Source organism: Megascapheus bottae, chromosome 4, assembly GCF_031878675.1.
Source record: "Megascapheus bottae isolate mThoBot1 chromosome 4, mThoBot2.hap1, whole genome shotgun sequence".
NCBI lineage: Eukaryota > Metazoa > Chordata > Mammalia > Rodentia > Geomyidae > Megascapheus > Megascapheus bottae.
In genome coordinates, this window is record NC_143512.1 from 85515050 (window position 1) to 85536554 (window position 21505).

Here is a 21505-nt window from a genome sequence, read left to right on the forward strand (position 1 = left end):
CCCACCCCACAGCTCCTCCAGCCGCGGCCTTTCCAGGACCACTTTCCCCACGCCAGACCTGGGAACCTGTGTGTTGCAGCACTCTGCTCACAGCCCTCCTTGAAGGGCTCCAGGAGTCCATGTGGTGCCTTTTCCCTCTCTGCCACTGTGGACACACTCCAAAGGGAGATACTGTCTCCCTGCTGGCGGGGTGGCTTCATGTTGTGGAGCTGGCCTCGGTGCTGTGGCCTGTGTGAGTCCCTCACTCGCAGGAGGGATGGTGAGGGGAGCCTGTCCACAGATCACTCTGTGTTGTTGGCCTTCTTTATGTATTTACCTTATTATTGTTATTATTTTTGCCAGTCCTGGGTCGAGCTCAGGGCCTGGGCACTGTCTTTGGGCTTTCTCAAGGCTAGCGCTCTACCACTGGAGCCACAGCACCACTTCTAGCCTTTTCTGTGTATGTGGTGCCAGGAAATGGAACGCAGGGCGTAGTGCATGCTAGACAAGCACCCCACCACCAGGTGAGCTGCCCGCCCTGGCCTCCTTCGTGTTCAGGAGGTTTTTCCCTTGCATGGTTTGACATAGCGACACCAGTTCTCCGTGATGCTGGAGAAAAGTCTGGGTGGTTGACCCTCTTCCCCAGCGACTTGATGTGCATCATGCGCCCTGCCGTTTTCTGCCTTCCCTCTGGGTTACCACCCCGGTCTGCTCCTCTTTCCCCTCGCCTTGCTCGCCCGAGGCTGGGGCTCCGCCGCCGTCCGCGCCCCCACGCCACTTTGGGCCGCCCTCTTCAGCTCTGCCTCTCTGAGCACGTTCCGTGTGGCTTTCCCTCGGAACCCGACTACCTCAAGCTGGCCTCAGATCTCCAGGGGCCCGGGTCCGCCCTCCCCCGACACACCCCGGGATCCCCGCTGGCCCTTCCCTGGCCAGCCTTCTCCACGCAGACCCCGTCCCTGCCCGGACCCGCCCCCTCCGCCGCGGACCCGCCCCCTCCGCCGAGGGCCCCGCCCCTCCGCCGCGGACACGCCCCCTCCCAGGCGACCCCGCCCAGCCGCCGCGGACTCGACCCCGCCCACCCGCCGCGGACACGCCTCTTCCTCCGGAGGCCCCGCCGCCGTGAACACGCCCCCTCCCCGGCGACCCCGCCCCCCGGCTGCGGACACGCCTCTTCCGCCGCCGCGGACACGCCCCCTCCCAAGCGACCCCGCCCCTTCCGCCGCGGACACGCCCCTTCCTCCGAGGACTCCGCCCCGCCGCCGCGGACACGCCCCCTCCCAGGCGACCCCGCCCCGCCGCCGCGGACACGCCCCTCCCAAGCGACCCCGCCCCTTCCGCCGCGGACACGCCCCTTCCTCCGAGGACTCCGCCCCGCCGCCGCGGGCACGCCCCTCCCAGGCGACCCCGCCCCGCCGCCGCGGACACGCCCTTTCCGCCGGGGGCCCCGCCCCCGTGGCGCGCGCGGGCCGAGGCTGGCACGTGCGGGCCCCGGGTCCGTCCCCCGCCATGCCTCGCGGGCCCCGGTGCCGCGCCGTGCGCGCCCTGCTGCGCAGCCAGTACCGCGAGGTGCTGCCGCTGGCCGCCTTCGCGGGCCGCCTGGGGCCCGAGGGCCGGCGGCTGGTGCGGCCGGGGGACCCGGAGGCCTTCCGCGCGCTGGTGGCCCGGTGCTTGGTGTGCGTGCCCCGGGACGCGCCGCCGCCCCCCGCGAGTCCCTCCTTCCGCCAGGTGGGCGTCCCGGGGGCCTCGGGCGGCGGCGGGGGGGGGCCGTGCGGCCCGCGCGGCCCCGGTGCCCACGCGCGTCCTCTCGCCCCGCAGGAGTCCTCCCTGAAGGAGCTGGTGGCCCGCGTGGTGCAGCGGCTCTGCGAGCGCGGCGAGCGGAACGTGCTGGCCTTCGGCTTCGCGCTGCCCAGCGGCGCCCGCGGCGGGCCGCGCCTGCCCTTCAGCCCCAGCGTGCGCAGCCACCGGCCCAACACGGCGGCCGAGACGCTGCGGGGCAGCGGCGCCTGGGAGCTGCTGCTGCGCCGCCTGGGCGACGAGGTGCTGGGCCACCTGCTGGCGCGCTGCGCGCTCTACCTGCTGGTGCCCCCCAGCTGCGCCTACCAGGTGTGCGGGCCGCCGCTCTACCTCCTCCCGGGCCCCGGGGGCCGCGGCGGGGCCGGGGCGGCGCCCACGCCCGCGGACGCCCCTCGGGAGCCGGGCCGCGGGCCCCCAGCGCGCACCCGGGCCTACACGGAGACCCAGCGCTTCCTCTGCGCCGCGCGGGGCGCGCGGGAGCGGCTGCGCCCCTCGTTCGTGCTGAGCGCCCTGCGGCCCAGCCTGGCCGGCGCGCGCAGGCTCGTGGAGACCATCTTCCTGAAGAGCCCCGGGCCCCGGCCGCGCCCGCCGCGCCGCCTGCCGCCCCGCCTGTGGCGGGCTCGGCCCCTCTTCCGGGAGCTGCTGGCGAACCACGCGCGGTGCCCCTACGGCGCCCTGCTCCGCGCGCACTGCCCGCGCCGCGCCGCGGACGCGCGGGGCCTGGAGCGGCTGCTGCGCGCGCACTGCAGCCCCTGGCAGGTGTACGGCTTCCTGCGCGCCTGCCTCTGCCGCCTGGTGCCCGCCGGCCTGTGGGGCTCCGCGCGCAACCGCCGTCGCTTCCTGAGGAGCGCCAAGAAGCTGCTGTCCCTGGGGAAGCACGCGCGGCTGTCGCTGCGGGAGCTGACCTGGAAGACGAAGGTGCGGGACTGCGCCTGGCTCCGCGGCGGCGCGGGTGAGCGGGGGGCGCGGGTGAGCGGGGGGGCCCGGGGCAGCAGCTTCTGCAGCCCAGGATGTCGGGTGGATTCCGCCCGAGCTCGGCCTCTGGCCCCTCCTGGTCAGCCCGCAGAGGCGCGGGGTCGTGGGCGTTGGGAACAGCCCGGGACAGAGGAGCCGGGGACAGACAGGGAAGCCCTGGCGTGGAGGTCCGCACCCGCACCCCTGCCCGGTCACCTGTGGACCTGAGGGCAGGGCTTGGCTGCAGGGGTGAGCGGAGGGGGGGGGGCACCAGAGCCCAGTCTGCCCCGTCTTCAGGTGCTGTTGTGCACCTGTGGTTTTGTGTTTGTGTCCATCCTGGGGCTTGAACTCCGGGCATGGGGCGCTGTCCCTGAGCAGCCTCTGCTCAGGCAAGGCCAGCGCTCCACCCCTTGAGCCACGGCTCCATGACAGGCTTTGTTTAGGTAGTTGAGTGGAGACAGGAATCTCGCAGTCTTTCCAACCCTGGCACTCCTCCCATCTCAGCATCCTGTCTTTCCTTACTCCCCCCCACTCCTTCCTTTTCCCCAGTCCCGGACCTTCGAGGCTGAACCCTAGATACCATCTCTCGCTAAGCTGCCTGTGCCCTTCTAAATCTCCCTCCAGAAAGGACTGGAACCAGACAGCAAGGAAGCCTCACCCGCTCCCCTGGTTTTCTGGATCTGATGTTGAGGTTGGGCCTCTCCAGCCTCTCACAACTCTGTCTTCTGGTCACCGCTGTGCCAGAGGTGGACAAGACCACCTCCACTTTCTGCTTTCCTTACTAAGATGGAATGGCAGCCAAAGCAGACCAGACTTGCTTTCCATTTAACTTTCTCCCCCAAAGCCCCAGGACATTTACAACTCCTGAAAGAAGACGGCAGAGCCATTTGCCCACAATAGGTTTTTGAAAACCATGGCTCCATCCTCAGAGGCATGGCTTGGCCATACAGGCCACTCCTTGGCTGGTTCCATGGTACAGGCCACAGCTTGACCTGGGCTGTTACCTTCCTCCTGGGGCTTTGCTTTCTCCTCCTCTTTCCCCTTTGGTACGGCCACGGGTCTATGTGCAGGACTTTGCCTCTGCCTGCTGGCTGCCCCACCAGCAGCATTGGTCTCCATGGCCTCCTTTCCCTGCTCATTGGCTTGCTTGTCGTCCACTGTCCACACCTGTGTCCAGTGTGGTTGAGGACTGGGCCCCAAGGACTCTGCACACTTCCTCTAGGCCAAACTCCTGGCCCCATCGAGCTTTTTTTGTTCAAGGCCGGTACTGTTCCACTTGGGCCACTACTTCAGTGCTTACTTGGGGATGAGTCTCATGGAAGCCAGGGACCTGAGTCACACCTGTCACTACAGATGCTTAGGAAGCCGAGATGTGAGGGCTGTGGTTCAAAGCCAGCTTGGGCAGGAAAGCCTGTGGGACTCATCCCCAGTTAATCACCAAAAAGCTGGAAGTGGAGCTGTGGCTCAAATGGTAGAGTGCTGCTAGCCTTGAACACAAAAGCTCAGCGCCAGTATCCATGCCCTGCTGGGAATGTGGCTCGGTAGTGGAGTGCTTGCTGAGTAATACCACAGCACCGGGTTTAAACCCGAGCACTCCAGAGAAAACAGCAAAAAGCAGCTATAAAACAGGAAGGTAATTGATGTGACAACAGCCAATAATAGCTTTTCTTGGTACGATTCCTAGGACTTGAACTCAGGACCTGGGCACTGTCCCTGAGTTTTTGTGCTCAAGACTAGTGCTCTACTATTTAAGCCAGAGCTCTATTTCAGCATTTTCATCATTAGTTATAGATTATAGTCTCATGGACTTTTTCTGCCCAGCTGGCTTTGAACCATGATCCTTAGAACTCAGCCTCCTGAGTAGCTAAGCTGGGTATGAGCCATTGGTGCCTGGCTGTAGTCACACTTTTGGGGGACTGGTCCTGAGGCTTGAACCCGGGCACTGTACCCTGAGCTCCTTTTGTTCAAAGCTAGCACTCAACCTCTAGATTCACAGCGCCACTTTGGGCTTTTTCTGAGTGGCTTATTAGAAATGAGAATCTTGGGAACTTTCCTGTTCAGGCTGGCTTCAAATCATGATCCTTAGATCTTAGCCTCCTGAGTAGCCAGGATTATAGATGTGAGCCACCAGCCCCTGGCTTGGCCATCATATGTATATGTATGCTTTCTTCTGATTGATGCTTAGTTTTTATTTTATTTTTTGCCCATCTCAGGGCTTGAACTCAGAGCCCGCTCTATCATTTGAATCACGGCACCACTTCTGGCTTTTTCTGCATATGTGGTATCTAGGAATCAAACCCAGGGCTTTGTGCTAGGCGAGCACTCTACCACTAGACCACACTCCTGGCCCCTGATCGATTTTTAACTCCATTGTCTGTTGTTCTGTATAATTTTGTTTGCAAATTGATGAAGAATGTTTTGTGTTTGTGCTAGTGCTGGGGCTTGAACTTAGGGTTGGGCGCTGTCACTCAAGGCTACCACTCTACCAATTGAGCCACAACTTTACTTTGGGCTTTTTGCCGCTTATGCAAAGATAGTTGTGTCGTGATTTGCTAGTCCTGGGCTTGAACTCAGGGCCTGAGCACTGTCCTTGGACTTTCTCAAGGCTAGGTCTCTACCACTTGAGCCTCAGCACCACTTCTGGCTTTTTTCTATGTATGTGGTACCAAGGAATTGAACCCGGGTCTTCATGCATGCTAGACAAGCACTCTACCACTAGGCCAAACTCCCAGCCCCATGTCGTGAACTTTTCTGCCTGGGCTGGCTTCCCACCTTGACCTTCAGATCTCAGCCACCGGAGCCTGGCTAGCAGAGCTTGTTTGGTAATGCCGTGGTGGCAGTTTTCGCCCATGTTCCGAGCATGTCTGTTGTCCTGCAGTTGCTTGCCGCCATCACTCTTTGAGGGGGGCACTGTGTAAAAGTTCTGCTTGCTTCTGGGGACGTGGACACACACACGACATGCTCACACAACGTCACGGTGTGACTTGGAGGGTGGGTGTTGTTTATTTCCTCTGCTGATATTTATCCACATGAGCATTATGTGTGTGCACCTCAGAATCTCTACCATCGTGATTGCAGAATTCCGTCTGTCTGCCTCAGAGTCTTCCATACTGAGATTTCAGGCACGAACTTCCTCCTTTTCTTTCCTTCTCTCCTCTTTCTCCTCCTCGTTCTCCTCCCTTTCCCTCACCTCTTCCTTCTCTCCTCCTCCTCCTTCTTTTTCTTCTTCTTTTATTTATTTTTTTGCCAGTCCCAGGGCTTGAATTCAGGGCCTGGGCACTGTCCTTGGGTTTTCTCTAGGCTAGAGCTCTACCACTTGGGCCACAGCATCAATTCCAGCTTTTTCTGTGTATGTGGTGCTGAGGAATGGAACCCAGGCCTTCGTGCATGCTGGGCCCCCTGCCCTTTCATTTCATGTTTGTTATCCTCAAGAATTTTTTCATCTGGTCTGATGCCAGTTTGGCATTTATTGTCATTTAACTGCGTGACTTCATTTTTTTTTTTTTTTTTTTCCAGTCCTGGGCTTGAGCTCAGGGCCTGAGCACTGTCCTTGGACTTTCTCAAGGCTAGAGCTCTACCACTTGAGCCTCAGCACCACTTCCAGCTTTTTTTTTCTATGTATGTGGTACCGAGGAATCGAACCCGGGTCTTCATGCATGCTAGGCAAGCACTTTAACCACTAGGCCAAACTCCGGCCCCTGCGTGACTTCATTTATTTATGACCAGAGACATGTCTGAGTGTCAATCATGAACCTGTTCCTTCTGTCTGTGGGGCTAGGACTTACAAAGAGCCCTGTGTGTGCTGGCTGTGTCCCTGTTCCTGGGGTTTCTGGGCCGGGCTCTCAGTGTAGTTCAGGTTATCCTTGAGCCTCTGGGGCTCTGCAGAGATGACTCGTGCCACCCCTTCTCAGCTTGCTTTCTCTCTGTTTTATCTCTCTTTTCCTGTCATCTTTTGGATTACGTTAAGCATTTCTTTGCTCTGTAGGTAGTTGGAAGTTAAGGATATGGTTGCTTAGTTGTTTCTGAAGATTTTTAACCAAGTCTGTGATGTTATTACCTTCCTCCCAGCAGTGAGAGCCATAGCACATGGCCCTTCTTAGTTCTATCTTGGGTTATCTCTAAGTTAAACTTTGTTTTCTAAGGTTTTTTTCTTTTATTTAGCTCTTTTATTAGCTATGCCCCTAGGCCAGCATTTGTTGGTGAACTGGTGATAAAGTCTCAAGGATATTTCTGCCCCAGGCTGGCTTTGAACTATTATCCTCTAAGTCTCAGCCTCTCAAGTAGGTAGCTTGGATTACAAGAATGAGCTGCTAGTGTCTTGCTTTACTTACTTTGTGGTGCCAGCACCAGCTGTGGGCAGTCTGGAGAAGACATTCCTACCTTTTCCAGCCTCCTGCTAAGCCAGTGTTCTGTAGTAGTAGTAGTAGTAGTAGTGTGTGTGTGTGTGTGTGTATTTTTGTTCCTGCAGTTTGAACACAGGGCCTGGATTCTGTCCCTTAGCTTTCTTGATCAGGGCGGTTTACCACGTTAGTAGCAGTAATCCCATGCTCAGTTTGTTTTGGTGGTGATTTGGAGATTAGCATCTCAGGGGCTTTCCTTCTCAGCTGGCCGCCAACTTTACTCCCCAGATAGCAGATAAGCCTGGCAGCCCTCGGGAGGATGTGGGGTGCTGTGGACAGCGCCCGAGGTCTCGTGGCTGGGGTGTGCTGTGCAGCGGAGCTGCCGGGAGCTGGGCTGAGTCACGGCCATCTCCTGTTGCAGGGGATGTCTGTGCCCCAGCTCCCGAGCACTGGAGGAGGGAGGGGATTTGGGCCACGTTCCTGTTCTGGCTGATGGACACGTATGTGGTCGAGCTCCTCAAGTCCTTCTTTTACGTCACTGAGACGACATTCCAGAAGAACAGGCTCCTCTTCTACCGCCACAGTGTGTGGAGCCAGCTGCACCGCGTTGGAGTCAGGTACCACTGCATTCCTGCCGTCCAACCCCGGGTCCGGCCCCGAGTCCTGAATGAGGGGCAGGCGGGGGCATCGAGAAGCAGGCGCTGGCTGCCTGTGAAGTAAGGGGTTTGGGTAGTCCGTCTCCAGGCTCTCTAGAGCGGAGGAATTCAGGCCGAATGGAAGTAGCAGGGAGAAAACACCCGAGGCCTGGGAAGCTTCGGGGAAGGCGCCCTCTCTGGACAGCCAGGGCGTTGACCAGCCCTGCAGCCCGGGCCTGGTGGCGAGCGCCGTGAGCTCCCTGCTGCTCGGATGGGCACGGCGTCTCCGGCATGGCTCCTCTGTCACAGGCAACACTTGGAGAGGGTGCAGATGCGTGAGTTGTCCGCATCCGAGATCAGACAGCATCAGGCCGCCAGGCCAGCCCTGCCCGGGTCCAGACTCCGCTTCATCCCCAAGCCCTGTGGACTGCGGCCCATCGTGAACATGGACTGCATCTCGAGCCCCAGAGCTGTCTGCGGAGGGCAGAAGAGGGTGAGCGCACCTTCACCGTTCCATAGGGGCCTGGACAGGGCAGGCGCTCCTGCGTCCAGCCTGGCTGTGTGAGGACACCTGACGGACAGGAGACGGGCTCAGGAGCAGTGGGGACAGCTGCTCCGGGCAGGGGACACTCGGGCCATGAGAGGCCGATGCCACTGCCTGTTCTGCACTCCTGGGACAGAGACCTCCAGAACAGCTGGTGCCAGGAGGGAGGGTGGGCGGGTGAGGGTCCTGCCCCGATGTGAGTTGCTGGGATGCTGGAACCCTTGGGAAAGGGGTGTGGGCGGAAGTCGCCGGCCTTGGGGCAGCGGCCAGGCCCCCTCTGCTGACCACGCCCCCTCGCTGCCCCACCTTTCACCCAGTCCATCAAGACCCTGTTCAGCGTGCTCAACTACGAGCGGGGGCGGCGTCCCGACCTCCTGGGGGCCTCAGTGCTGGGCCTGGACGACATCTTCACCACCTGGAGGGCCTGGGTGCTGCGGATGCGAGCCCAGAACCCTGCACCCAGGCTGTACTTCGTGAAGGTGGGCCCTGGTCCTGGGCCGCCCGCCAGGAGGGCGGCCTGCCCTGCGCCCACATCCATGTGGTCACGGCTGCTGTGTCTTGTGGTCCTCCAGGAGTGGGGTCACCTGTGCACCCCACTGTGGGGTGCCGCTCCCCTCGGGCAGAAGCTTTGAGCTTGCGGGGGCTTCATGGACGCAGTGCACCAGCTGCCCTGGCTCCTCCCACCCTGTGCCCCAGCTCCTCCTCCTCCTCTGGCTCCTTTCAGGGTCTGAGATGGAGCTGGGGATGAGGGCTCTGGCGCCCTCGCTTGGGGTCAGCCCGGGAGCTGGCTGAGTCCTGGATGGCCAAGAGAGCAGCAAGACCTTTTCCAGCCTCCGGGTCCTCAGCCTGGGGTGGTTCGGGCGAGGCTGGGACATGGGCCTGCCTTGCTCTTGGGGTCTTTGTGAGAAGGCTCTGCTGGATTCCCCTGGAGTCTGAGGGTGCCGAGCAAGGGCCTGGCTCTGGAATCAAACACTCGGATCGGGCGGGGGTCCCGTCTTGGGGCAGAGCCTGCAGGACCCCTGGCTCCTGGGCCAGGCCTCACGCTCGGCAGTTCTGTATCTCGTGTAGGCAGATGTGACCAGGGCCTATGAGGCCATTCCCCAGGACAGACTTGTGGAGGTGGTGGCCAGAGCCATCCAGCCCGGAGAGAGAACTTACTGCATCCGCCACTACGCCGTGGTCCAGAGGACCTTCCAGGGACGTGCCCACCGGTCCTTCAGAACACACGTAAGGCCACGAGGAAAGTGGTTGTGACAGGGACATACAGGGCACCTGGTGTGTGTCCGTAGCACAGCACGTTGATGACCGTGCATTGTTACGTGGGGCCCCCTCTCCAGCGGGTGCTGGACGAGCCCCCTCCATCTTCACAGAGGGAGGGCTGGCACCCCGGTCTTGGGCTTCCCACCAGGCCAGTGGTGGAAGGATTTCACAGAGGCTAAGGCCTGGAAAAAGTGAGTACAACGTAGGGATGGCTTCCATTTCCTACGGAGGCAAGAGAGGCGTGCGTCCCCACGAGCCTGCGTGGCACAGTGGCTGTGGCTGCATAGGGGTTTCTCCCTGTGTGGCCAGGCCTGAGCGCCTGTGAGTCCATTGGGAGTTCCTGGTTTCTGCAGGGCTCCAATGCCCAACTGGACCCTGGTGCCTCTCAGGCTTGCCAGGAGATTGCACGTTAACTGTTTTTTCTGAAAACTGGCTTTATGTACATCTACCGTTTCTTTCTGCGTAGCTGGATTATTCTGAATCACTGCTTTTGTTTGGCTTAGGGTTAATTTCTTTTTTTTGTGGTGCGAGCTTTGACTGTGGATATTTGAACACCCTTTTCCACGTAAGCATCTGAAGACACACACATTTCCCTCAGACCTCTTCAGAATGGGTCCTTGTGATTTGGGATACAAAAATGGTCACCCCCAGCGGTCAGGGCCATTCCCTTCCTGTGCCTTCCTGATGCTTCCTCCTGTCCACACACCCCCTGCTCTTCAAACCCTCCTGGACACACGCGATTGCCGCTTGTTCTGGGAGTGGTCAGTCGTGGGATCGAGGCTTAGGAGGGCAGCTTCGGCGTTTGCAGCTCCGTCTGCCTGCTGCCTGCTGCTGCCCCGACAGCAGCTTGTGGCCTGGCTGGAAGATCACATACCCTGCTCGCCTCCTCATCCCTCCAGGTCTCCACCTTCTCAGACCTCCAGCCCTACCTGCGCCAGTTCCTGGAGCATCTGCAAGACACACGCTCACTGAGGGACGCCGTCGTCATCGAGCAGGTCCCCTGTGGGCCCTGGGTTAGGCGTCCCGGTGACAGCCTACTTTGGGGAGAGGGGACCCTGTGTTCCACGGCCCAGCGGTGGTTGGCAGCACTCTTCTGGCAGAGGGCTCTCTGGGCTGTAGGCCCTGTGCGGTCCTTGCCAGGCCCGTTGGTCCTTGTCCCTTCTCCGCTTGCTCGGTGGAGGGGCGGCAGAGGTTTGGGATTGAAGGCCTCGGGAGCATGTCCCTTTAGAAGACTGGCGCCCTGACTTGCTGCCTGGCCTGGGTCCTGGAAGGGGGCCCCCATGAGAGGTGCCTCTCGTGCTCTGTGGCTCTCCCTTACTGCCAACTGCAGTTTGGGGCAGCCGCTTGGGCATATTTTCTTCATCTCAGTATTCTGTGGGCTATAGGGGCCCAGACCCACCATCACAGGGGCCAGTGCAGGCCAGCTTTCAGATGTCATAGCCCGCAGGAGATCTGACCCTGGCCAGGAGATGGGGACCTGGGTCTAGCCTGACTTTACCATGATGCCTGGTGGGTCTGGGCGCCCTGTGTCCTCATGTCGGCCTCCCTGTCTGATTGCTTTTCCAGAGCTGCTCGCTGCACGAGGCCAGCAGCGACCTGTTTGACTTTTTCCTGAGCTTTGTACACAGCAGTGTTGTGAGGATCGGCAGCAGGTAGGAGGCTCTGCTGTCTGTCATCTCCCTGAGTCCTGAGGCTGTGGAGGGCACAGGGGCTCACCTGATTCCGTCTGCTCCTTGCTCCTCCCCCTCCCCCCCACGTGCCCCGTTTGCGAGTGGCAGCTCCTGCCCAGGCTCCTCGGGGACCCTGGGGCACCATTGCCAGCGGGCAGTCCACGGCCCCGGGTGGGTTGGGAGTGCTAAGCTCTAGATCCCTTTCCATTCCTAAAGTTAGCGTTGTTATTACACGGTCGTGAATGCTCATTCCTTTATGGCATGCATTCCTGCAGTATTAAAGTGTGTGATCTGTGCGTCCTGGGAAAGATGGGGTGGCAGGTGTACAGCAGAGTGGATTTTGACAAGGAAACTCAAGTGAAGGAGTTTCTGTGTTCTGATGGGTCATTGAGTGCTACTGTTCCTACGTCTGTGTCCTGCATCAGGAAAGGGTCTGTCACCTACTCCCGAGAGGAGGCCTGCCGTGACCTTCCCCACAGTACTTCAGACCACAGCTTAGTGGGGAGCCCCGGAGCCTCTGCTGAGGGGACCTGGCCTTGGGGCGGCTGGGCTCACCCATGGCCTGGCCCCTGGGCACAGCTCTCTGGACTGTGCCTGCCCCGCCCTCCTCCCCCTCTTCCTTGCCCTTGCGTGTTCACAGGTACTAGCCTGTTCCCTGAACAAAAGTTCTGATCATTTTTTTCCCCCGTCTATGACCGCCTGGAGGTCATCTGTATTGATGTGTAGAGAAATTGCTCCAAAAGTAATAGGTCCCGCTGGGCCCTGGGGCTCACATGGGAACCCTAGCCGCTCTGGAGACTGAGGGCTGCGGATGGCACAGCCCCCCAAGAGGAAAGTCTGAGAAACCCTCATCTCCGTTAACCACCCGAAAACTGCAGGTGGAACTGTGGCTTCAGGTGGAAGAGTCCTAGCCCTGGGCAAAAGAATTTGGGGACAGCTCCCAGGCCCGCATTCCATTGCGTGTCTTACTCTTCAGTTAATGGAGTCAGTGTGATGTTGTCACAGCAGCCCAGCATGCAGCGAGAGCTAAGGGCGGGGTTGTGTGTGTGTGAGTCCTGTGGGAAGGGGTGGTGGTCTGTGCACATTTGTGTCAGATGCCAGTCAGAACCCCTGTAGCCTGCTGTCTTCAGCCCTCGTCTCCTCACCCCAGATACTACGTCCAATGCCAGGGGATCCCGCAGGGCTCCATCCTGTCCCCCCTGCTCTGCAGCCTGTGCTACGGAGACATGGAGAACAAGTTACTGGCTGAGATTCAGCAGGATGGGTGAGTGTCTTCATCCTCACTGGCCCTGTGTGGGATGTGACAAGGCCGTCACTCTGGCCCCCCACGGGGTAGCTGTGACACAGCTCTCTGTGAGAAGCAGGCAGAACTTTGGCCAGCTGGACCCTGTGGCCTTGAGCAGGTGGGGTGTTGGCGGGGTACGGGCCAGCACGCGGGACCCGAGCTCAGGGGACACTGACATGGGAGAATCATGGTGCCGCCTTGGGAAGCAAGTTCTTAAAGCTCCATCTCCTCAGATAAACAACAGTGTGGTGTGCACGTCTCACCCTAGAAAAGGTGGGGCCACGGTCCTGGCACAGCCCTGATCTCAAATCAATGGGGAGGAGAGATGATTCGGTGGTAGAGCCCCTGACTGGCAAAGACGAGTCCGTGAGTTCAAACCCCAGTACAAGAAAATAGGAGGAGGAAACTGAAACTTCCATTTAACCTCTTCAGAGAATATTCCTTATTCAACTTGAGTTTAGCTGTTAAAAGCATTGAGCTAGAAATCCTCACAGGGTAAGAGTGTTTTCAGAGTGTAACCCTGATCACTCACCAGTGAGACTGCTCTTTTTAGAGTGCTCTTGCGGTTGGTCGATGACTTTCTGCTGGTGACGCCTCACCTGTCCAAGGCGGAAGCTTTCCTCAGGTGAGAATAAATGTTTCTGTGTCTGTGGGTCTCCGTGAGGTGAGGGTGTGTATGTGTGTGTATGAAGATCAGTGTGATGAAAGAGAGGAGGGTAGGGTGTGGTCAGGTGTGGAGTCTGCAGGGTGGAGGAGGAGGAGGAGGAGGAGGAGGGGTGTGGTCAGGTGTGGGGCCTGCAGGGTGGAGAAGGAGGAGGAGGAGGAGGGGTGTGGTCAGGTGTGGAGTCTGCAGGGTGGAGGTGGCAGGTTCTTGTTGCCCTTTGCTCCCTCCCGGGAGTGGAGTTCTCTTTGAGTGTGTCTCGGGGTTAGAACCTGGTATGAAGAAGCATCGTCTGATGTGGATCTCGACCTGGCCCCTCTGCAGATGGGGTCCCCCTGATGGGCTCTCTGGGTCTTCCACACATTTCAGAGGCAGGCCGTCGGTCCAAGCACTCCTTGCAGTCACACCTCTCCGGGTCTGACTCTCCAGGGCCCTGTGCTGACTGGCACAGGGCAGGGCTGGGTCCCAGGTCCCGCTCTGTGGACTCCAGGTCCACTGTGACCGTGGCTGTGGTCCGCCCTGGTCTTCTGCAGGGTCCTGGTCCAAGGTGTGCCCGCATACGGCTGTGAGATCAACATGCAGAAGACGGTGGTGAACTTCCCAGTGGAGGGGCTGGACTTGCCGGGGGCTGGGCCAGTCCAGCTGCCGGCTCACTGCCTCTTCCCCTGGTGTGGACTGCTGCTGGACACCCAGACCCTGGAGGTCTTCTGTGACTACTCCAGGTGAGGCCCACCTGGTGGCGGAGGCCTGACGGCTGTCTTTTTAGAATTGTTCTTGTTTTGTGTGTGTGTGTGTGTGCGTGTGCGTGTGTGTGGGGGGGTCATGGAGCTGGAACTCGGCCTGGGCACTGTCCCTGAGCTCTTCAGCTCAGGGCTACCACCCTACTCCTGAGCCAAGCCCCACTTCTGGTTTTCTAAAGGTTAATTGGAGATAAGAGTGTCAGGTCCTTTTGTGCCCAGCCTGGCTTTGAACCTTGATCCTTAGATCTTGGCCTCCTGAGTAGCTAGGATTGCAGGCGTGAGCCACCACACCCTGCCTGACAGCAGTTTTGCAGGAGACATCACCAGGGCGGGAGTCGCCCACTTCTGTTTCTGCCCCAGGCAGCAGAGAAGACACAGCGGGGCAGACATGTACCTGCTTCACAAGTTTCTGCTGCTAGCTTGGAAGAGGGAAGGTGCAGGAGAGTGCCAGGTCTGACCCCGCATGGAGACTCATGCCCACCTCATCCCTGTCCTCTGAGTGTGTAGAGTCTGTAGAGGTGGGGTCTCACCTCCTTCCTGTGTGTGGAGTCTGTAGAGGTGGGGTCTCACCTCCTTCCTGTGTGTGGAGTCTGTAGAGGTGGGGTCTCACCTCCTTCCTGTGTGTGGAGTCTGTAGAGGTGGGGTCTCACCTCCTTCCTGTGTGTGGAGTCTGTAGAGGTGGGGTCTCACCTCCTTCCTGTGTGTGGAGTCTGTAGAGGTGGGGTCTCACTTCCTGTGTGTGGAGTCTGTAGAGGTGGGGTCTCACCTCCTTCCTGTGTGTGGAGTCTGTAGAGGTGGGGTCTCACCTCCTTCCTGTGTGTGGAGTCTGTAGAGGTGGGGTCTCACCTCCTTCCTGTGTGTGGAGTCTGTAGAGGTGGGGTCTCACCTCCTTCCTGTGTGTGGAGTCTGTAGAGGTGGGGTCTCACCTCCTTCCTGTGTGTGGAGTCTGTAGAGGTGGGGTCTCACCTCCTTCCTGTGTGTGGAGTCTGTAGAGGTGGGGTCTCACCTCCTTCCTGTGTGTGGAGTCTGTAGAGGTGGGGTCTCACCTCCTTCCTGTGTGTGGAGTCTGTAGAGGTGGGGTCTCACTTCCTGTGTGTGGAGTCTGTAGAGGTGGGGTCTCACCTCCTTCCTGTGTGTGGAGTCTGAGGAGATGGGGTCTCACTTCCTGTGTGTGGAGTCTGTAGAGGTGGGGTCAGCTAACCTGAATGCAGACCTGGGGCCTCCACCTGAGCAGGAGGTGTGAAGCCCCAGTGTCCGGGTGGGAGTTGGCATGCTGTCTGTCTGTTCCTGGTGTATGGTCCCGCTTGTGGTCCCGCTCCTGGGTCTCTGGCCAAGTCTGGACTCTCTTGCCTCCCAGATGCCCTCTGGGAACTGGCACCACAAGGCCTGTTGTGCCCAGTGGGCCCTGCTCTGGGCCTCCGGACACTGATCGCTGGCCGCCCTGGCCTGGCTGTTGCTGTGCTCAGCGCCCAGCGTGGACTTGTCGGTTTTGACACCTCTGGCCGGGTGGGCCCAATTCTGACCTCGGTCCCAACAAGGGGACTGGACCCGCGCTGGGTGCCATTGCACCCCCTGCCCCACTCCCAGCTTGAACTGAGGGCCTAGGCGCTGCCCCTGAGCTCTTTTACTCAAGGCTGGGGCTGAACCACTTGAGCCACCGCTCCCCTCAGCTTTCTGGTTAATTGGAGACGAGTCTCCCAGGCTTTCTTGCCCAGCGAGACCCTCAGACCTCAGCCTCTTGAGTAGCCAGGATTGCTGTTGTGTCCCCAGCACCCTGCTTTGAGTCTTTGAATGAATCCCTTCTGCGCACCTGGAGGAGGCCAGAGAACAGGGCACCCTACAGTCGAAGCCAGGTGGGCCCAGAACGAGCAGGAAGGCGTCGGCTGTGGCACCCGTTCCAGGAGTTGCCAGTAATGCTGTGGTGTGGGAGGCCAGCGTGTGCCCAGCTGTGTGAGCAGAGCCCACACCAGGCCTGGGCCGAGCTCAGAGTGTGACTAGAAAACGTCTCAGCAGAGGAGAATAGCTTGGCTGCCATTGCGTGTACTGGCAATATCAGCCACGAGGGAAGCTGGAACAGGAGGATTGCAGTTCCACACCAGCCAAAGTAGGGAAGTCCATAAGACTCGTCTCTCTCACCACCAAAAGGCTAGAAGCGCCAAGTGGCGGAGCACTAGCTTTGAACAAAAGCTCAGCTACAGAGCCCAGGCCCTGGGTTCAAGCACCAAGACAGGCAAAAAATAATAAGCTAAGAGAGAATGAGAGCATGGGGATTTGTTCTAATCCCCAGGCGTGACGCCTCTGCACCCTCAGGTGTCCTTCCGTGGTGTGTACATGCGTGGCCCTGTACATGGCATTGTGCATGCTTGTACTTTACACCTTCCACACGTACTGAGCCTGGCCTCACCGGACATAAGTTTCCTTAGTCGTGGGCCGTTATTTACTGCCAGGGGTGGCCCAGCTTGCCGCTACAGAGGCCTGGTCCGTTGTTGCACACTCGTTCACATTTCCACACGTGCCATGGCACCGACAAGTACTTAAACATGCTTGGGTCCACAGGTGGGCTGTGCACACACCACACGTGTCCTTGACAGCCCCTCACTCCTCCCTGTGTCCTGCACACGTCCCGCAGGCTCTGTGAGGGCGCCATTCACAGACACCCCTTCTCCAGGAAGGTGCCCTGGAGCAGTGCAGGCAGGCGTGGTGGATTTGGAGTCTGTGGAGGGGGTTAGTGTTCTGGCTGGATGGCATGTGGGCTTGGTGGTCCAAGCTCAAGGGAACACGAGCACTGTCGGCCGAGTCCCGAGGGGTCTCAGTGTGCGGTGTGGACTGTGATCCTGCCTAGTCCACTGCTTCTTCCTCTCCAGGTAGAGCCGAGAGCACAGGGAGGGCCAAGAGAGTGATGTGGGGTCCACCGGCGGGGAGGGGGCGCACAGAGGGGCTGGTGTGGCCGTCCACACGGCGGGCGGGGATAACGGGTGACTCCCTGTCCACAGCTACGCCCAGACGTCCATCCGGGCCAGTCTCACCTTCCACCGTGGCTCCAGGACAGGGAAGGGTCTGCGGCACAAGCTCCTGGCGGTGTTACGTCTGAAGTGTCACAGTCTGTTCCTGGACCTGCAGGTGAGCAGGGCGGGGGCAGCTCACAGGTCTGAGCGCAGGGCCCCGTGAGCCAACAGCACGGGGTTAGCCGAGTGCGTGTTGGCGTGCACGCATGTCACCTGGGCACCTGTGCGTGCCTGGGGTGGGGCCTGGTTTCCATGGTGGGCTGTGGCCCCCGTGCGGGCCTGTTGCCCTCCTTGGCGGTTTCTCTGCAGGCAGCCTCCTCCAGCGTGGCACGTGATTGCGGGGTGGCGGGTGTGTGCTGTCTGGGAATGCGACTGAGAGTTGTTCTGTGTCCAGGTGAACAGCCTCCAGACGGTCTGCATAAACGTGTACAAGATCTTCCTGCTGCAGGCATACAGGTGTGCCACGGCGTGCTGCCACCAGAGGGCGGCACAGGAACGGGATGCGGGGAGCCCTGGCTTCTCCGCCCTGAGTACCGTCCAGACTCCATGTTAGGAGACACGGTGGCACCCACGGTGTCTCTGTCAGAAGTGGCATTTACAGTGTCTGCACTGGCCACGTTTGCCGGAGAAGGAAGAGGCCTCCGTGCGTCTACAGCTGATGTGCCAGGCTGGGACTGGAGCCACAGTGGGTAAAGAGCACTGTGGAGTCAGGACTGAAGGTCAGGGAGGTGGATTTGGGACCCCAGAGAGCAGAGGAAAGAGAGAGACTAACTTCCTGTGCCCCCACGTGGAAGGAGGCCGGCGTCCTGCCAGTGAGCCTGTCCCCAGGGCTCCAGCCAGAGCCCCCAGCCTCAGTGTGGCCTCATGTGGGCCCTAGGTAGAGTCCGCGACGGGAGATCGGCCAGTGGAGCCCCTTGCCTTTCTTGGCAGGCACCAGGCTGGAGTCCTCAGCCAGACAGGTGTTCTCCCCGTCAGGGACGAGCTGGATATGGCTGGCTCGCTGTGGGGTTTTGTTCTGGAGCTTGAACTCAGCCTTCTACTCTGGCTTAGCTTTTTTGTTCAAGGCTGGCACTCTCCTCCTTGAGCCACATCTCCACGTTCAGCCTTTTGCTGGTTTATAATAGATGGAAATCTCGAGCTGGACGTGAGCACCTGTAATCTTAGCTGCTCACTGGCCCGAGGATTTCATTTCAAAGCCAGCCCAGGAAGGAGACTTTGAGATTCTTATCTCCAGTGAAGCACAAAAAAGCTGGAAGTGGAGCCATGGCTTAAGTGGAAGAATGCTTAGGGACAGAGCCCAGGTCCTGATTTTGGAGCCCCAGGACTCCTTCCCTTCCCCCCCCCCCCAAGAAAAAAAAGAACCTCTGACTGACTTCAAACCTGTCTCAGCATCATCCTGAGTGGCCAGGATGGCAGCTGTGCCCTGCGGATGCCTGGCTGGCCTGTTCCTTTAAGAACATTTCTGGGCCTGACCTCCCTCTGTGGCACACTGGGCGGCAGGCCACCGTGCAGCCGAGTCTGCGTCCCTGGCCCATGCGGGGTCTGGGGGTCAGTGAGACGGTGGAGGGGGCTTGCAGATGTGTCTCTGTGTGAGACACACACGGTGCTCTTGGTGGGCTTGTGTGTGTCACGCAGGCTTGCTGGTGACAATGTGGTATGTAGATGAGGGCACACATGCTCGTGGGTGTGTATCACAACACGGTGGGCAGGCACATGTGGGCGTGTGTATGTGACAACGCGGTGTGCAGACTCGTGTGTTCACATTTGGTACCCCCCCCCCCCCCCCCCCGTCTCTGCTGCAGGTTCCATGCCTGTGTGCTGCAGCTTCCCTTTGACCAGGGAGTGCGGAAGAACCCTTCATTCTTCCTCGGCCTCATCTATGACATGGCGGCTTGTTGCTTCTCCCTCCTGAAAGCCAAGAACATAGGTGAGTGAGAGCGTCAGGGAGCAGGCTGGGTGCTGCATGGCCCCTGCTCCTCCCCTGGTCCTCCCCTGGCTCTCCCCTGCTCCTCCCCCTGCTCCTCCCCTGGCTCTCCCCTGCTCCTCCCCCTGCTCCTCCCCTGGTCCTCCCTTCTGGATCTCCCCTGGCTCTCCCCAGGTCTTCCCCTGGCCTGATCCTCCCCTGGCTCTCCCCTGGTCCTCCCCCTGGCTCTCCCCTGGCATGGTCCTCCCCTGCTCCTCCCCTCCCCTGGCTCTCCCCTGCTCCTCCCCCTGGTCCTCCCCTGGATCTCCCCTGGTCCTCCCCTGGCCCTCCCCTGGCGTGGTCCTCCCCTGCTCCTCCCCTCCCCTGGCTCTCCCCTGCTCCTCCCCCTGGTCCTCCCCTGGATCTCCCCTGGTCCTCCCCTGGCCCTCCCCTGGTCCTCCCCTGGTCTTCGCTTCCCCTGGATCTCCCCTGGCTCTCCCCAGGTCCTCCCCTGGCTCTCCCCTGGTCCTCCCCCTGGCTCTCCCCTGGCCTGGTCCTCCCCTGGCCCTGGACCCCGGGCCCCGGTTCTGCGCTGGCCCTCAGCCCAGCTTCCTCCCCAGGGCTATCGCTGGGATCCAAGGCTGCCTTTGGCCCTTTTCCCTCCGAGGCTGCACAGTGGCTCTGCTTCCAGGCCTTCTTGCTCAAGCTGGCCTGTCACCATGCCACCTACAAGTGTCTCCTGGCACCACTCAGGACAGGTAGGCGCAAGAGGCAGGCAGAGCTCTCCATGTGGCTGGGATCCTCCCCGAGCACCAGGGTCTTGGCTTTGACTCCCACCCGACAGGCGGCCTCATGGGGGCCCTGGTGGGGGAGGCGTCTGGGCTGCCGCTCCAGCCTTGCTGTTCTGCCCTCCTCCAGCTCAGAGCCTCCTCTTGCAGTTAGGAAGCCCCAGGGCTGTGCCTCCCTCAGGAGCCATCTGAAGCCTGCAAGGAGGGGCCTCTAGCGCAGGCCTTGCTCCTGTCCCCTGTCTCCCCCCCCCCCCCGCCTCCCGCTGGTCCACCACTGCTCTAGGCCTGTCTACCCTTGGCTTGGCTAGGAGGTCTCTTGCCCATGCTCTGCCAGCACCAAGTGGGCACTGGGCTGCAGCCCCCGTGCGTCCTTGGTGCTGGGCTGAAGAACTCCAGCCCCTTCTGGAAGCAAATCTGAGTTCCGCCCCCTCTGCCCCAGCCCAGACACAGCTGTGCTGCAAGCTCCCCGAGGCCACATTGGCTGTCCTCAAGGCGGCCTCGGACCCTGCGCTGACCAGGGATTTCAAGACCATCCTGGACTGACAGGCCTCGCGGCCAGGACCAGCTCAGACACCAGCTACGGCCACTCCCAGGCCGGCCAGTAGCCAGACTCACGTGATCTCCTGGACCTGCATCGTGGTGGCACAAGGCCATGTGGGAGCAGTGTGAGGGCTGTCCCAGGGCCCACCTCCCAGGGCGGCTCCGGGTCCTCCCCGTGTCCTCCCAGTCCACTCGGAGCCGTCCCCAGAGTGGGTGACGAGGCCAGAGGGTGCTGATGTGGGTGAGGCTTCTTCCTATGCATGGCACCCCATGAGCCCTTCCCGAGAGCAGAGGTGAGGTCACCTGAGGCCCACTCCACATCAGTGTCATGGTGGAGACCTGGTGGCCAGGTGCTGGGGCCACATGTGCTCCTGGACTGAGGGAGGAAGTAGACCAGAGGCCTGTTCACCAAGCCACCAAAGCAGGCAGAGGCCAGCCTGGGCTGTGGGGAGGGGAGCTCAAAAACAAAACAGTCCATTAAAGGGAACCTGTCTGTATCGCACGTGGCTTGAGAGAAGTACGTATCCCAGCTTCTCAGGAGGCTGAGATTGAGGATTGAGGCTTGACGCCACCTTGGGCAGAAAGTTTAGCAATGGTTCAAATGGTAAAGCGCTGGTCGTGAGCAGAAAAAGCCAACTGAAAGCCCACGGCCCAGTGCTCAAGCTGCAGCTCCAGTCCCCGCATGTCTGTGCACAAGCAGCGCTTGCTCTTGGCCTCAGAGCTGTGGGAGCTGGCCTGCCTGCCAGGACCAGCTGGGCTTGCTGCAGACGCTTCCGGAACCATGGAAACCGCACTGGCCAGGCCTGACACGCCTGGCAGGCGTGTGCCAGGAGTTCATGGCAGCCAGTTACTGCCTCCTTTCTCTTGTGGCCTTGGGTGCAGCCCAGTGACTACGCCTATTGCATTTATGGCAGAGCCAAGTCCAGGAAGCGCTCATGAGTGCACCTGGTGCCTGGGGCCACACTGAAGTTGAGCATTTGGGTTCCTGGCTGCTGACCCCACCCAGGACGGGGCGAGATGGGAACGGAACAGGGTGGGGATCCACAAGACCATGATGAATCTGCCCCACTGGGCGGGGGCACCCGAGGCCACCGAGGAGGGGTGGAGTCACAGAGCCAGGAGGTCAGAGGAAACAAGCACGCGCCTCTCGTGCTCATGCGTGTGGACAGCAACTTACACTTGGCACATTTCTGGATCTCCCATTGATGCGCTGTGATCCAGACATCCATAGTCCAGGTATAGGAATGTTGAAGGCCTCCTTCTGGGCCTTTAGCCACTCCATTCCAGTCCCACTCCTATCCCTCTGCATCTCATCGGCCTGCTGGGTCGCCTCCTGTCCCTCCGCCTGTATCTCATCGGCCTGCTGGGTCGCCTCCTGTCCCTCTGCCTATATCTCATTGGCCTGCT

The 21505-nt window shown here is 60.2% G+C and overlaps 1 protein-coding gene across 1 annotated transcript; it reads left to right on the forward strand.

Annotated features, from left to right (window-relative positions):
- The first annotated feature begins 1485 nt into the window (after nucleotides 1-1485).
- Tert (telomerase reverse transcriptase) lies at nucleotides 1486-20740 on the forward strand. The gene is made up of 16 exons (XM_090331064.1): nucleotides 1486-1704; nucleotides 1795-2725; nucleotides 7489-7684; nucleotides 8012-8195; nucleotides 8546-8725; nucleotides 9315-9473; nucleotides 10406-10501; nucleotides 11073-11158; nucleotides 12327-12440; nucleotides 13015-13086; nucleotides 13656-13844; nucleotides 16856-16982; nucleotides 17262-17323; nucleotides 18670-18794; nucleotides 19391-19528; nucleotides 19998-20740. The coding sequence occupies exons 1-16, from the start codon at nucleotides 1486-1488 to the stop codon at nucleotides 20099-20101; spliced, it is 2982 nt and encodes a 993-aa protein (XP_090187190.1). The 3' UTR covers nucleotides 20102-20740.
- The last annotated feature ends 765 nt before the right edge of the window (nucleotides 20741-21505 follow it).